The sequence below is a fragment of the Scyliorhinus canicula genome, chromosome 20, assembly GCF_902713615.1.
Source record: "Scyliorhinus canicula chromosome 20, sScyCan1.1, whole genome shotgun sequence".
Classification (NCBI taxonomy): Eukaryota; Metazoa; Chordata; class Chondrichthyes; order Carcharhiniformes; family Scyliorhinidae; genus Scyliorhinus; species Scyliorhinus canicula.
The window spans coordinates 49638788-49655405 of record NC_052165.1 but is presented as its reverse complement, the minus strand read 5'-3'; the positions used below and the strand labels follow the sequence as shown (position 1 = coordinate 49655405).

The 16618-nt window shown below is 47.0% G+C and overlaps 1 protein-coding gene across 1 annotated transcript in view; it reads right to left on the bottom strand.

Annotated features, from left to right (window-relative positions):
* Window positions 1–431: 431 nt before the first annotated feature.
* LOC119954745 (nuclear receptor-interacting protein 3-like) overlaps window positions 432–16618 on the bottom strand; it is a 61097-nt gene continuing 44910 nt past the window's right edge. The window contains exons 4-6 of the mRNA XM_038780282.1: window positions 8678–8817; window positions 5219–5271; window positions 432–2284 (exon numbers count right to left, since the gene is read on the bottom strand). Of these exons, the coding sequence (XP_038636210.1) occupies window positions 2162–2284; window positions 5219–5271; window positions 8678–8817 (316 nt within the window). The 3' untranslated portion in view covers window positions 432–2161. The remainder of the gene's footprint in view (window positions 2285–5218; window positions 5272–8677; window positions 8818–16618) is intronic.

Below are 16618 nucleotides of genomic sequence, written 5' to 3'. Positions count from 1 at the left end.
TGATGAGTGCAAAAAATATCGTTTTAAGTCGGCAATATTTTCTACCGAGGTTGAGGAGCGACCTGATAGAGGTCTACAAAATTATGAGGAGCATAGACAGAGTGGATCGTCAGAGGCTTTTCCCCAGGGTAGAGGGGTCAATTACTAGGGGGCATAGGTTTAAGGTGCGAGGGGCAAGGTTTAGGGGAGATGTACGAGGCAAGTTTTTTTACACAGAGGGTAGTGGGTGCCTGGAACTCGCTGCCGGAGGAGGTGGTGGAAACAGGGACGATAGTGACATTTAAGGGGCATCTTGATAAATACATGAATAGGATGGGAATAGAGGGATACGGACCCAGGAAGTGTAGAAGATTGTAGTCGGGCAGCATGGTCGGCACGGGCTTGGAGGGCCGAAGGGCCTGTTCCTGTGCTGTACTTTTCTTTATTCTTTGTTTTGCTAAACATGTAGCATTACAAATACAGTGGTTATCACCGCTGACTCACAGGACGAGAGACCCGCGCTCAATTTCGGCTTTGGGTGACTGTGTGAAGTTTGCACTTTCACCCCATGTCTGCTTGGGTTTCTTCCGGGTGCTCAGATTTCCTCCCACAGTCCAAAGATGTGCAGATTAGGTCAACTGGCCATGCTAAATTTCCCCTTAAGTGTCCAAAATGTTAGGTTGGGTTACCGGGATAGAGTGGGGCCTGACCCTAGGTAGAGTGCTCTTTCAGAGGGTCTGTGTAGTCTATGGACTGAATGGCCTCCTTCTGCACTGTGATTCTATGCACTGCATGCTAACTGCATGCTGGGGCAGCCTTTAAAAAGGGCACCCCAAATCTTGCACTTCTAAGTTGCTGGCAGGTTGGGCAAATCAGAGGCTGCCAGTGTGACTTGAACTTGTAAAATGCTGCACTATATGGTGGAGAAAGTCGCCAATGGCAGCTTCAGCACCTCTTTTCCTTCCCAATATCAGTGAAAATCCCGGCCACTGGTTGCTGGGATTCTTTATTCCTATGTTTGTTAAGAGTCAGAATAATGGACATAAAGGTATATATACATCAATGATTTCATTTTGAACAATGGGGGCAAATGGGATAAGATTGTGTCTGTTGGAATGCTAAGCACTGTTGGCGTAATATTTGACCACTGGAATCCAAAAAGGGGAATGAATGGGGCCAGATTTGGAATTCTAAACAATGTGAATGAAATAAAAATGATTTGATTCATTGGAACTACTTATAATGGTAGCGAATGTGAATGGATTTATTTGTTGGAGCTTCATTTATGTGAAACTGACTGTAGTTTAGGATTATAGAAACAGAAAATTTCTATGCTTCTGTCGATCATTGAACCAAGGGAAAATCTTCTTGATTGTTGACCTGATGATGAACTGAATAATGTTGTAATGCTGCAACCAGCATTCAGCATCTCTCAAGTTCTTGACAGGTCGTAGCTATTGCAATGGCAATTGATGTTGCACCTGGGCATTGGAAGTTTCTTTTGTTTTAAATAGAACATTTTAGAGGAATCATTTTCTATATTCTATCTAAATTTAAAGCTTAATTGATGCAAATCTCTATAGTATAGAAATATTTGTTTCCGTTCAAAAATACATCCACATTTACTGTTGATTATTTCCATTATAGGAAATGCTTCTGTCAGGGACTTTCTGCTCAAGTTACATGAACATTTCTCAAAAAGACCAGATCATCTATTCCTCAAAAACCTAGGCTGTTGGAATATTTGGAACCATTAACACCATTCGACTGGACAACCCAAAACAGCCTAGGAGGAAATAACCTTTCAAATGACTTATTTTTAAAATTACATTTTTGTTACCTGTTGCTGAAACGATTGTATAAAACGCTAATTTATTTCATGTCACAGTCCACAAGCCTGGGAGCAGCATAAAAGAATAAACATGTCTAGTATTCCCAACACAAGTTAGAAACCTAAATTGGAACAATCTTTTGGTGATTTGAGAGAATGGTGGTCAGAAAGGATGGTCTGTTTACATAACTGTCCCCTCCTCATCTCAGTCAGCTTACTCCTGTAGTGAGACAAGCCAAAGATTACAGCAGTCAAAAAGGGGTCAGAAAAAGAAATAGACCAGGTAACCTCATGATGTCAATCTATCATGTGAGCTTTTTTGTTCAAAACACTAGATTCTAGTGTCCTTTTTCACTCTTTTTCTTCCTCTTCATCATTCTCCTCCTCCTCGTCCTGGCCTGACTCAGTGATGAATGGTATCTGTGTTTCTGACTTTCCCAGCAGCAGTGCTCCTCTTTCCAAGTCAATCACACACTGTGGGTAAGAAATACAGTTTTAAAAAAATAGAAAATACTCAATATTGTGAAAATATTGTGAGCTATTGATCTGCTTTTAGTAATGGCGAGAGACAATTGCATTATTTGCCAACTTTAACATAGTAAAATACGCTCAGGTGCGAGGTGAAAATGGACAACAAGCATTGATAGGAAAACAATTAGTAAAGGCAACTGAAGGCTTAGTAAAAGGTTAATTTTGCGGAGGCTTTTGAAGAACAAAGGTGAGTGGTGTATAGACGCCATTCACTCAAGGTTGGAGAAAGTTGATGCAAAGAAGGTTTGAACTGGAAAAATGGTGGGTACATACTACCCTCCACAGTCGCCACATACTACCCTCCACAGTCACAGAAAACTAGCATGCAGGTACAGCAGATAATGAAGAAAGCAAATGGAATGTTGGTATTTATAACAAAAGGAATAGAGCATAAAGATAAGGAAGTATTATTGCAACTATACAAGGCATTGGTGAGACCACACTTGAGTATTGTGCACAGTTTTGGTCCATTTATTTGAGGAAAGATGTAGTGGCATTGGAGGCAGTTCAGAGGGGGTTTACTAGGTTGATTCCAGAGATGAAGGGTTTCTTGTATGAACAGAGATTGAGCAGTTTAGGGCCTATACTCTCTAGAGTTTAGAAGAATGAGGAGATCAATTTGAGGTATACAAGATGATAAAAGCTATGGATAAAGTAGACTTTCATCAATTTCATCCCTTTCATTAATGCCGTGGGTTGAAAACATACCAAAGAGATGTATATGAAGACTTGTTGGAGTACATCAAACAGCAAAGAGGTTTGAGATAGCCAGTACCTTAGGAATAAAAATCATCCAATGAAATTTGATGTGCTTCAGGTGTCCTATGGGTGTGAGACTTTGGTCCCAGAAATGAGTCATGTTGCATCCATTTTAAGCCAATACAATGGGCGCGCAGAGGTTGAATACCTATCCCTGTAACTCTACACTACACCAGCTCTGGGTCGGGTATCTTCAAAAGCAGGACCAAGAGATGGAAACAAAAGAAATTAAATAAGGTATAAGATATACGAGTAGAATTAAGCCATTTGGCCCATGGAGTCTGCCCTGCCATTCCTAGAATCTACAGTGCAGAAGGAGACCATTCAGCCCATCAGATCCACACCAGCCCCTGGAAAGAACACTATACTTAAGCCTATGCCTCTACCCTATCCCAGTAACCCCACCTAACCTTTTGGACACTAAGAGGCAATTTAGCACGGCCAATGCACCTAACCTGCACATCTTTAGACAGTGGGAGGAAACATTAGCACCCAGAGGAAACCCACGTAGACACAGGGAGAAAATTCAAACTCCACACAGTGACCCGAGGTCCCTGCAGCTGTGAGGCAGCGGTGCTAACCACTGTGGCAACATGCTGCCCTTCGATCATGGCTGATATGTTCCTCATCCCCATTTTCCTGCCATCTCCCTGTAAACCCCTGATCTTCATATTAATCAAGAAATCCCCTATTGATCATGAACACCATGGGCGAAATTCTCCCCCCCCCACGACGGGTGGGAGAATAGCGGGAGGGCCTTCCCGACTTTTTTGACGCCCTCCCGCTATTCTCCCCCCCCCCCCCCGAAATCCCGACACGAATCGCTGCCGCCGTTTTTTTACGGCCGGCAGCGATTCACAGCTGTTAGAAGGGCCGAAGTCCCAGCCCTTTACGACCTTTTTACGAACGGCAAACACACCTGGTCCTGCCGTTCGTAAAAACGTCGTGACCACCTGGAAAAAAATAACCATGGCACCGATTGGCACGGCAGTACCACGGCCGTGCCAAGGGTGCCATGGGCCCGCGATCGGTGCCCACCGATCGCGGGCAGCGGGCCCGATGCCCGCGCACTATTTGTCCTTCCGCCGCCCCGCAGTATCAATACGCGGGGCGGCTGAGGGGCAACCCGGACCGCACATGCGCGGGTTTCGTGCAAAAACGCGATGACGTCACCCGCGCATGCGCGGGTGAAGTCTTCCCACCTGCGCATGCGCGGCTGACGTCATATGACGCGTCAGCCGGCGCTAAGTCCGACAAGCGGGCTTAACGATTTTCGTTAAGCCCGACTTGTCGGAGCCTCCGACGTCGGGCTGCTAGCCCCGACGGGGGACCAGAATCGGTCCCCCGTCGGGAAGGGGCGCGATGCCGTAAAACCCGCCCGGGTTTTACGGCAGTTTGACGATTTCTCCCGTTTTGGGAGAATTTCGCCCCATATTTGTGCGTGGGCTGCTGTTACCTACAGTGCTGCAGACCAAGAGCTGGGATGGTAAAATCACATGAACTAGGAGTAGAAATAGGCAATTTTTTTTTTATAAATTTAGATTACCCAATTATTTTTTCCAATTAAGGGGCAATTTAGCGTGGCCAATCCACCTACTCTGCACATTTTTGGGTTGTGGGGGCGAAACCCACGCAGACACAGGGAGAATGGAAATAGGCAATTTAGCCTCTCGAGCCCACCACTGTTCAATTCGATCATGGCTGATCTCATCCTGGCCTTAACTCACCATCCTGCCAGTTCTCCATAGCCCTTCAACCCATTACCAATTAAAAATCTGTCTAACTCCTTAAATTAGCTCACTGGGCTAAATCGCTGGCTTTTAAAACAGGCCAGCAGCACGGTTCGATTCCTGTACCAGCCTCCCCGGACAGGCGCCGGAATGTGGTGACTAGGGGCTTTTCACAGTAACTTCATTGAAGCCTACTCGTGACAATAAGCGATTTTCATTTTTCATTTCATCCACTGCACTCTGGGTAGCAAATTCCACAGATTCACAACCCTTTGGTAGAAGTAGTTTCTTCTCAACTCTGTTTTAAACAGATGAACAGAAAAGGAAAAAGACTGAAAGTAAAAGAGAAACTGTTGCCATTAAAAATAGAGACAGACATATTACTTACTTTGAGAGACAGGAGTGTTTGAAGACCGAGGGAAAGCTCACATGTCTTATTATCTACAAACCAAATGCACAACAGTGTTACACTTTCCAAAAGTAGGGCAAAACAACTTTAAGATCCTTTAACAATTGCTTTCCGGGTTATGACTGAACAGTGAAGCACAAAATCAGTGAGATTAAACCTTCTTCCATCTTTTAATCAGTAACAATGGTCTTCACATTCATCATCAATTGGCGTAAAGCAGGAACTTAAGCTTTGGAAAATGACAGATTTAAAAGGTTTCTCATTACAGGGCTGGAATTGTATAGTGCCATATGGGATTTCAGTATTAATGGTAATGAAATAATTTTGTACTGCAATATTCTGGTACATTTGACTGCACATTCTCTCCCAAAACCACAATGATGGATAAAATATGAAGATAACCTTCCCCTGAGGCAACCTTGTGTATTATCTAATGACCAGTTACAGTTTGGTAGAAGTGTAGGATTAGCTCACCATCTATCATCTTATTTGGGGACGAGCATATGTCATAAAAAGGCGCAAAGACGTGAAAGGGATCAAACTGGTTTAAAAACCCTCACCTTTGCCATTAGATAAGTAAAGTTGAAAATAATGCACTTCAGAAGGACTTCTGACAATACATCTTCTGACTACTTACTCACCAGTCAGCTCAATTTTAATTGCAGCCCATGGCTCCTTTCTGTTAAATAAGGAGTCCTTGGTGCATCAATACTGATGTGCAAGCAATTGCGTTTGAGTATTTATTCATTTGATTTTCTACCAATTTGTGGAAGATAATGAGGCTGTGAAGTAGTTCTATAGGCATCAGTCGCTTTTTAATATCGAGTTGCAATCCTTTATTTCCAAGCTTAGTAATGTCATACTCCAACTATTAAAAATTGTGTGTGTGAGGAGTTCCACAAGGACATAGTTTGTTCAAGTAGGCTTCTTAAAAAAATATTCTGATTGCAGATATTTTTTTCATTTTCAATTAACAGTTTTGCTTCATGTATTATTTTTATTTTAGGCTAGTTCTCCAGGTTTACATTTGTGCTGATTTTGCTCTCACCCATTTTTGTCAGCCTTGCAGAATTGCATAGTAAGAGAATCCTTTCCACAAAGTGTCAAACCGAAAAATTAATCAAACCAATTTTGACCTGACAAGAGTGTTTCTAAAGACGCAAGTAACAACGAATTGTCCCCTTTGAGTATAATCTCCATTCCATACCATCAGACTTGGATTTATTTGCATTCCACTCACCTGCTCGCGTCAAGATGAGGAGTTTCTTAACAGACACAGCTCCTGCTTAAAAAAAAGACAGGGCGCGATTCTCCGCTCCCCAGGCCGGGTGGGGGGGGGGGGGGGGGGGGGGGGCCCTGGCACCCCCCTCGCGATTCTCCCACCCCCCCCCCAAAAATGGCGTGTCGCGTTTTTTGACAGGCCACTCAGAGAATCGCCGCTCGACGTTTCTCACGGCAACCGGTGATTCTCCGGCCCAGATGGGCCGAGCGGCCTGCCGAAACCGACCGGTTCACGCCGGCGCCAACCACACCTGGTCGCTGCCGGCATGAACAGCGCACGACCGGTGTTTGTGGGGCCTGTGGGGGGCGGAGGGAGGATCGAGCACCACGGGAGTGCTCAGGAGATGTCTGGCCCGTGATCGGTGCCCACCGATCGTCGGGCCGGCGTCTCTAAAAGACGCACTCTTTTCCCTCTGCCTCTCCGCAAGATGAAGCTACCATGTCTTGCGGGGCAGTAGAGGGGAAGACGGCAACCGCGCATGTGCGGCTGACGTCACTTTGGCGCCGCGGCTGCGTCATTCCCGGCGCGCCGCTTTGACGGAAGCGTCAAGGCCCGGCGCCCGAGATTCATGCGCCGCTGCTCCTAGCCCCCGGGGGGTGGGGGGGGGGGGGGTGTGTGTTGAGAATAGGGGGCGAGGAGCGGCCTCCGATGCCGGAGTGAAACACTCCGGGTTTCACTCCGGCATCGGCTGTTTGGCTCCCTTTCGGAGGATCGCGGCCAAATAGGCCTGGCTCAGATTCATCTAGAAATATGTACTATACCTTGGAACTTATTTGGATCTTATTCTTTTATAACTGCAAAGAAATTGGAGGATGGTAACATTACAGATGGGTGCTGCAACCAGCCCTTTCACATTTATTTTTCTAATTCTCAATTGAATTTATCTACACATCACCAACTTCTCTAAATTCTTTGAGATTAAGGTGATCCCTAAGCTTGGGTTGCACAACATTCCTATGAATGTGAGATGAGTAGTACCTGCCAATGCATTGCAGAGCTATTTCCACTGTAGGTTCTTCAATCAGTCATTTGCATAGCCATTGGAGAATCCACTGGCAAAAATAGAGCTCATAATGGGCTGCTTTTTAGAAATTAGAGTGCAGCCTTTTAAAAAGCCAATACTAGCTGACATTTGTAAAAGCAACCTGTGTGAGCAGCAGTTAAGTTTGGGCTCAGTGTAAGCCTGAGACTGAGTGTATGCCACAACAAATATCATCTGCACAGATAAACCTTTGGGAGCAGGATGGGGGTACATCACTGATCATAGAATCAGACAGTGCAGAAAGAGGCCATTCGGCCCATCGAGTCTGCACTAACTCTTTGAAAGAGCACCCTACCTAGACCCAATCCCCCGCCCTGTAACCGCACCCTAAGGGGTAATATTTGCATGGCCAATCCACTTAACCTGCACATCTTTAGACTGTGGGAGGAAACCCAAGCTGACATGGGGAGAATGTGCAAACTCCACACATTCACCCGAGGCCGGAATTGAACCAGGGTCCCTGACGCCATGACGCAGTGCTGTGCCACTGTGCCGCCTCTAACTGTACAAGCTGGCAATACCACCTGGGCACCTTGGAAGTGCCAGGCTGGCACCTAGGTGGCACTTCCAAGGTGCCCAAGTGATACCAGCAGTGCCAGGGTACCACTCTACCCAGAGGGCATGCATCTGGGGGCCTCCATTCCCTTGGGAGACTCCCACGAGTGTCATTCTGTCTGATCCCCATTTGTGAGGGGCAGTACTGAACGGCACTTGTCCGAGGTCTCCGAGGTGAAGGGGATAGATACCAATGCCTCGATTACCTCAGGGAACTGCATATTAGAGTGAGACTAGCTGTCTCGCTCGAATATACAGTTTTGCCGAAAAGTGATTCCCGTCCAGAATGGGCGGAATTCACATCGCGACATCTCATGAGACCGCGTTAGATCTCCCGAGGCGAGCCGGGTAAATTCTGTGAGTGGGTTCTCCCGGCATCTACTGGCAACGATGCGCCGGGTTACAGGCACAACGTGGCCAGTAGATCGCGCTCATAGTCACTTGTTACCAGAACAGGCTGCAAGCATGTTCCCTCAGCTGGAGTAATTAGGTTCTGTATCAAGTAGCTCATTAAAAAAATCTTCCACAGTTTATTGAAAAGATATAGTGAGGTTCTTACCTACTACCAGAGCTGAACATTGTACTTTTTCTTTCCCCAATATGATTTCTAATTTCTCCACGCGTTCCATTGTGTTTGTACTACGTGTGAACCTGTTATCTCCACAGTCGTCACTTTCTGCTGCAGGCAATTCCTTTAAACTGAAGAAATGGATCATAGGTCAAAATACATCAGTTTATGTATTGCAAGAAATTATATCAGAAGAAATAACTAGGAGATACACTCCTTATCTTCTTGTAACCACATTTACTATGCAGCCAATTTACATTTTACAATGACAATCATGCCCTTTTAATGGGCTAACATCATAATACATTTGAAGATTAGTCTCTAAACTTTACTAATGCAGTTGAAATGGTGGGCCTTTTAACCAAATTTGAAATCCTAAAAACGTAAGGTTAAATTGGAATTATTAAATGTAAAGAAATTACTGCCAGTTGGACTTGTGAAAGATGAAGAACTTGCGTTTCCAAAGAAATAATACAGCAAGCTGGAGCACTTTTATAGCAAAGGCCCAACAGGAAGGAAAGGACCATTTATTCTTTCAGCTGCAAAATGGGGACAGCCTGAATTAATATATTGTTGCTGTGCCCAATTTCCAATGAAATTGCAACACGTCCCAGCGATGTCAGGAACAAAAGATTCCCTAATGCTGCTGCAATTAAGTGATACAGGCCTAAAAGTCAGTTGTTGCACATCTCCAGGCTGTAACCTCAGTGTTTCCAAATAGATATGATATCCTTTGAGAAATCTTCTTTTCAGGCACGTTCTGTGACTGCCCTTTCGAAGCCTTAGGCAGCCTACTATTCAGCCTCAACACGTCATCATCATCCACTTTTCACTCTGCTGGCTTTTTCAAGCTCCATGGCTCAGTCTTCCCACATTTTCTAAAACATTATTTAGTTCTTCACTAATCTGGCACTGTACCCTTGTTTCACACGAGAAGGGTGGGTTGCCTTGCTATGTGATCCATTACCTTATTCTCAGAGGGTATTCTGCACCATTTCCTCTGGTAAGAAGATGCAGCAAGGTGGGTGAAGGTTAGCATGACAAGTGACATGGGTGTGCTGAATAAATAATGTGGTGGCATCACAATATGAAATTGGAGGAATGGGTTTTTGGGTTGTGTGTTTAAATAGGGTAATTTGGAAGAAATGAGTAGCTATTCTTAAAGTTTTAAGCTAGGCCCCTGCTAATTCATTGCACATCCTCCCCTCCCACCCTGTCCCGTTTAACCAGAATGCATGGCAGGGTTGGTAGTAGAGCTGATACTTCCAGATACCCAGAATGTGCCAGTTCCAGGTAGAAAAGGGTGAGTAGTGGGTGTGGCACATTGCTTGTCATGGTTAGGTAACTGAACACATGCAGCATTGATCTGCAATTCTGGGGTAAGACGAACATTTTTGGCAGATTTAGTAAAAAGGACCACGGGTTTCTGGGCCCATTATAACTCTAAAGTGGATGGGTTTTGAGTAAGTTAAAATCTCTGGAGATTTCTGCTCCCGCCGGCAGTGGGAATCATGGTGGGCCAGAGCCCTAAATTTGGGGTGATGAGAAAAGTCAGCTTCTTGCCGGCAGAAAATTAATTTATAATTTTCTCCTCTTGGGGCAGCATGGTGGCGCAATGGGTTAGCCCTGCTGCCTCACAGCGCCGAGGTCCCAGGTTCGATCCCGGCTCTGGGTCACTGTCCATCTGGCGTTTGCACATTCTCCCCGTGTTTGTGTGGGTTTAACCCCCACAACCCAAAGATGTGCAGTGTCGATGGATTGGCCACGCTAAATTGCCCCTTAATTGGAAAAAATGAATTGGGTACTCTTAATTATATTTTTTTTAATTCTCCTCTCGTATTTACAAGGCGGGTCGGGTTTCCCGCTGATCTATGTCAGGAACTACATTTGCATTCATTTGAATCTTGTGAATGCTCATTAAAAGCCCAACACGCTGGTATTACCTCTCCTCTCTAAATTAAGTGTCCCACCAGGGGATAATTAGAATGGTTTGTTTCCTGACCGTGTGTGTGTGCCATGTACCTGGTGAGTTTCACTTTGTCAATGACTTTGAGGTATGTAGATGCTGCTTTTACCTTCCTTAACAGCTGTGAGATTCCGGGAGCTTGTATCATAAGCAGCTCCAAGGCTGGGCACGGAAATCAATATAAGTAGGGATGGGGCAGACTGAAACAGGGCTGTGGGGAGTAGTGGTGGAAGATGGGGAAGTCAGAGGTAGGACTAGCAGAGGATGGGAAGAGAATGGAGAATGCATTGCTGCCTTGTAAATGGAGGAAGATAGTTCAGGGAACTACCACTGATTGCTCAATTGTATTCATTGACCAGAGAGGTCTCACTCTCTGGAGTAAAGCATGGAGTAAAGGATTTGGTATGTTTGGTCTATCTTCATACACCTTGTGGTGATCACAAGTTAACCAGATGCAACACAACTGAGCGACCACTAGAGGGAGCACGGGAGAGCCATATAAATACATCAGGACAGGAAGTGAGGACAGACTCTTCACAGCAGGCGGGCTGATAAGCAGGACACAGCAGGCAAAGCTGGTAGTTAGCACTGGAAGGTAGTTCTAGGTCGAGCTCTGGAAACTGAACAAACCCACAATAAAGCATCTTCTCCACACTTGAGACTGCGAGCTTTATTAAGACACGAGGAACAACACATGGTACCTAGGAGTGATTTCAGACGCTTACGACAGGACAACTCAGCTGCAGATACAGAAAGCACAAAATGGCATGGAAATCTCAACCAAGAATGGCATGGAGATCTCCTGCTGGACATTCGACTGGGGAAGACATCGCTAATTCGAGGATGTGGCATGGATACCCACCTCAGCTGGACACGACTGGTAATGTAAGAAATGTCTGGAAAAGGTTTAAACAAATGTTCGATTTTTATCTCATAGCTAATGATGTTGCAGAAGCCTCAGACAAAATTAAAATAACAATTCTCATCGAAGGGCCTGTCAATAGGAAAGTGTATAATGGATTTAAATACTCAAAAGGTGAAGACAGGAACAGCTTACAAACGCTACTAAACAAATTTGAAGAATACTGTGAGAAATTTGAACAGCAAGGCATGCTCACAGTCCAACCTGCACAGAGACTGAGTGATGCAAAACTTAAAAAATCACAAAAAGATCAGGAAATCGCGAATGCACAGTACAGATCAAAAAGAAGAAATAACAGGAATTTTTCACAAAGCCAAAACGCTGAAATCCAGTCCAGATCGGAAAGAAAAGGTAACTTACAACTTTTAGAAAGAAAAAACGCTGAAATCCGCGATAAAATGGCGTCGGAGCACATTTTGCAGTCTATGGTAAACAAAGAACTACAAATCGCGTCTGCGCATGCGCCGGAACCGGAAGTCGCGCATGCGCCGGAACCGGAAGTCGCGCATTCGCCGGAACCGGAAGTCGCGCATGCGCATTTTACAAAAGATCGCGGCGCCGATCGTTATGCGCATGCGCAAGCCGCGCATGCGCAGTCACAAAAAGTCTTCGTCGCGGACCGTCATGCGCATGCGCAAGCCGCGCATGCGCAGTCAAAAAAAGTCTTCGTCGCGGACCGTCATGCGCATGCGCAAGCCGCGCATGCGCAATGGACACCGAACCGCACAAGGAAAGAAAGCCGATTTGCGCATGTGCAAGTCGTTCCAACGCGTGACGTCATGACGTCTGAGAATCCTGACCACGCCCACTTAAAAGGGAAATGCCCGAAAATTGAAAACAAGACACTTAAAGTGGTAAAACCAAATTTTCTTGCCTCAGAACACAGAAAAACGCCTGAACTTAAACCAACAGTGAAAAACAACTTGCACAAAACCTTGGAAAAAGCTGCCTTCACCACACACAGTGAAGCGAACAAAAAGAATTCCGAAACAACAAAAGATGATTTGTTTTTCGACGATTACCTCTCAGACCTGACTGGGTCAGTCGGATATGCTTATCACAGCATCAGCGACACGGTCGCAAAGCACAACACGAACCAATTCGTGGTAGATGAATCCAACCAAGATGATTTGGTTTTCAAAGAATACTACTCAGACATGGCTGAGTCAGTCGGATATGCTTATCACAGCATCAGCGACACGGTCGCAAAGTTGAACACGAATCAACTCGTGGTAGAAGAATCCAACCAGGATGATTTGGTTTTCGGAGAATACTACTCAGACACAGCTGAGTCAGTCGGATATGCTTATCACAGCATCAGCGACACGGTCGCAAAGTTCAACACGAATCAACTCATGGTAGAAGAATCCAACCAAGATGATTTGGTTTTCGAAGAATACTACTCAGACATAGCTGAGTCAGTCGGATATGCTTATCACAGCATCAGCGACACGGTCGCAAAGTTCAACACGAATCAACTCGTGGTAGAAGAAGCCAACGAAGATGAAATGGGTTTCAAAGAATACTACTCAGACATGGAGGAGTTATTTGGACATGCTGATCACAGCAGAATGATTGTGCCAGAACCTTTGACCCCATGAGGTCACGGCATGGCGGAACAATCACTGCCCGCCCGGTCACGAGAACTGAAGAGCTCCTCACTAATGCATAAGTAATGAGTTAGAAAGTGGAAAATCAGGTGCGAAAATATGCAACAGAGGGCAGGAAAGTCAACATGATCCCATGGGCTGCAGGGCGTATTGACCACAAATACCATTTTGCTAGCATCAACCCAAAACAATTGTAGTTTGAGAAGACACTTAACAAGGCCAAATATGAACCGTTAAACTGATTCACAGGACATGAATATACAAAGTAAAAGTTGTAATTGAAACTCACTTATTTCATTCAGTTTCTCTTTGGAAGCTGTACGATTCAATTGGTGACTTTCTTAATCAGAAGGATCTTTCTGGGTGACAGTTGCCTAAAGGAAACTGAACCTCTGCATGTTGGGGGGCAGGGCATTTTCTCTCCGCAGTCTCATGTACTTTTTCTCAAATTAGCGCTGTCATCTTTTAGTCATACTGATATCCCCCATACCTCATCTCACCCGAGAGTAACTACTCACCTAACTTGGCAATGACTGCTACATTTAAATGAATACTTGCAGCAATAATAGCTAATAATAGTGTTCAGGTATGTTTCATTGTCAATACCACACAGGTTCAAATTGTTGTTGTTTCGTGAATTAAGCCCTCTTCGGGATATGCTGAGCTCAACAGCCACATTTTATAAGCAAGTTTTCTCTCCCTTCTTTTGTTAATATGTTAATCTTATTATGGTTAAGGCTACACAGGGTGGGGACTTCCGGTGGCGGCGATGACGTAGGAAGCCACACATTTGGGAGTTCCCGATTCAAACGGACTTTTCAGCTCTTTTTAGAGCCCAAAACGGAATTTTTTCAACGTCTCCCGGTGGGAGAAGGTGTGGTGATCGACTTTCTCTGCATTTCATGACTCGAACTCGGAATGGAAAGGGGGAAAAAACGGCAGCATCTCCCCAGAAAAAATGGGGGAAGGATTCCAAGATGGCGGCCGGCGGTGCACCAAAGGAGTGGAAGCAGTGGGCCCAGGAGCAGCAAGCTGCTCTCCTGCGCTGTTTTGCCGATCTTAAGGCTGAGGTGCTGAGCTCTCTGCAGGAAACTAATAAAAAGCTTTTGGAGATTCAGACGACCCAGGGTGCTGCCATCCAGGCGTTGCAGGCGCAGGCCGCTGAACGAGAGGAGGAGGCCGTGGTCCTCGTGAGTAAGGTGGAGGGGCATGAGGCATTGCACAAGAAGTGGCAAGACCGCTTCGAGGAGCTTGATCACCACATGAGGCGGAAGAATCTGAGGATCTTGGGCCTTGCGGAGAGGCTGGAGGGGTCGGATCTGACAACCTACGTGGCCACGATGCTAAACTCGCTAGTGGGGGCAGGATCTTTCCATCTGCCCCTGGAGCTGGAGGGAGCCCACAGAGTACTGGCCAGGAGGCCTAAGGAGAACGAACCACCGCGTGCGGTGCTGGTGAGGTTCCACCGGTTCAGTGATCGGGAGTGTGTGCTGCGCTGGGCCAAGAGGGTGAAGAGCAGCAATTGGGAGAATGGGGTAGTACGGATCTACCAGGACTGGAGTGCGGAGGTGGCTAAGCGGCGGTCCGGGTTTAATCGGACGAAGGATGTGCCCTATAAGAAGAAAATAAAGTTTGGAATGTTGCAGCCTGCGCGCCTGTGGGTAACTTATTTGGAGCGGCATTATTATTTTGATTCCCCGGAGGAGGCGTGGGCCTTCGTGCGGACGGAGAAGCTGGAATCGAAATAGGGGTTGGGGGTTGCGGGGTCGGTTGTAATACTTTATCGCTGGTTTCTGCTGTTGCTGTGTTTTTTCTGTACTTTTGTAATTTTGATATGGTTATTTATTGGGGTGTTGTTCAGTTTTTTGTTGTGGGGCATTGTTTGAGTTTTGTATCTTGCGGGGAGGGTCGGGGGGGGTTTGTTGTATTCTACATCGGGTTGGGGGTATGGAGTGGGGCTGCTATTTGGGAGCTGTGTCAGAAGGGTGTGGTGGGGCAGTGCGAAAGCGCGGGCTTTCCTCTGGTTTCCCGCGCTGCGGGGCTGGGGGGTGGAGATGATGACGGGGGGGGGGGGGGGCCTTAACTGGTTCTTCCCCGCGCTGGAGCGATGCCTTGAGGAGTGACAGGATGGGGGATGATCCCACTTTGGGAGGGTTCGGGTTTTGGGCGGGAGTTTCCGGGGTCAGCAGAAGTTAGCTGACCCACGGAAGTACAATGGAGGACGGTTCATGGCTAGGAGGGTTCCTAGCCTGTGGGGGGAGGGAGAGGGGGAAAGGGGAATACCGGGTTGCTGCTGGCAGGGTCAGGAAGGAGCTGGTGGGGGCCGGGGGGACAGAGGTGAAGTGTTGTCGCTGTGGGGACTGGGTCGGGCGGGGGGTGCTGGCCTGGGGCGGGCAGTCGACGGGCTATGGCTAGTCGACGGGGGAGGGGGGCGGGACGCCCTCTGATCTGGTTGGTCACCTGGAACGCGAGAGGATTCAATGGGCCGGTGAAGCGGTCTAGGGTACTTGCTCATCTGAGGGGGCTAAAGGCAGATGTGGCAATGCTTCAGGAGACCCACCTGAAGGTGGCGGACCAGGTCTGTCTGAGGAAGGGGTGGGTGGGGCAGGTTTTCCACTCTGGGTTGGATGTGAAGAACCGGGGAGTGGCGATTCTGGTGGGGAAAAATGTGTTGTTTGAGGCATCGGAGGTGGTGGCGGATAAGGGGGTAGGTTTGTTATGGTAAGAGGCACGCTACAGGGAGAGAAGGTGGTACTTGCTAGTGTGTATGCCCCAAATTGGGATGATGCAAGCTTTATGAGGCGTATGCTGGGATGTGTCCCGGATCTAGAGGCGGGAGGTCTGATTATGGGGGCGGGACTTCAATACGGTGTTGGATCCTTCACTGGATCGGTCCAGTTCAAGGACGGGTAGGAGGCCGGCAGCGGCCAAGGTGCTGAGGGGGTTTATGGACCAGATGGGAGGGGTGGATCCATGGAGGTTTGTGAGGCCGAAGGCACGGGAGTACTCTTTCTTCTCCCATGTACATAGAGTTTATTCTCGGATAGACTTCTTCGTGGTGAGTAGGGGACTGATTCCGAGAGTGGAGGAGGCCGAATATTCGGCCATTGCAATCTCCGACCACGCTCCGCATTGGATGGAGTTGGAGATGGGGGAGGTGCGGGACCAGCGCCCGTTGTGGCGGTTGGATGTGGGGTTGTTGGCGGAGGAGGAGGTCCGGGTGGGGATGGTCTGGGAAGCCCTGAAGGCAGTGATTCGTGGGGAGCTGATATCCATCCGGGCACACAGGGAGAGGAGCGAGAGGAGTGAGAGGGATAGACTGGTGGGGAAGATGCTGGAGATAGATAGGAGGTACGCGGAGACACCAGAGGAGGGACTATTGGGGGAGAGGTGCAGCCTGCAGGCTAAATTTGATATGTTGACCACTAGAAAGG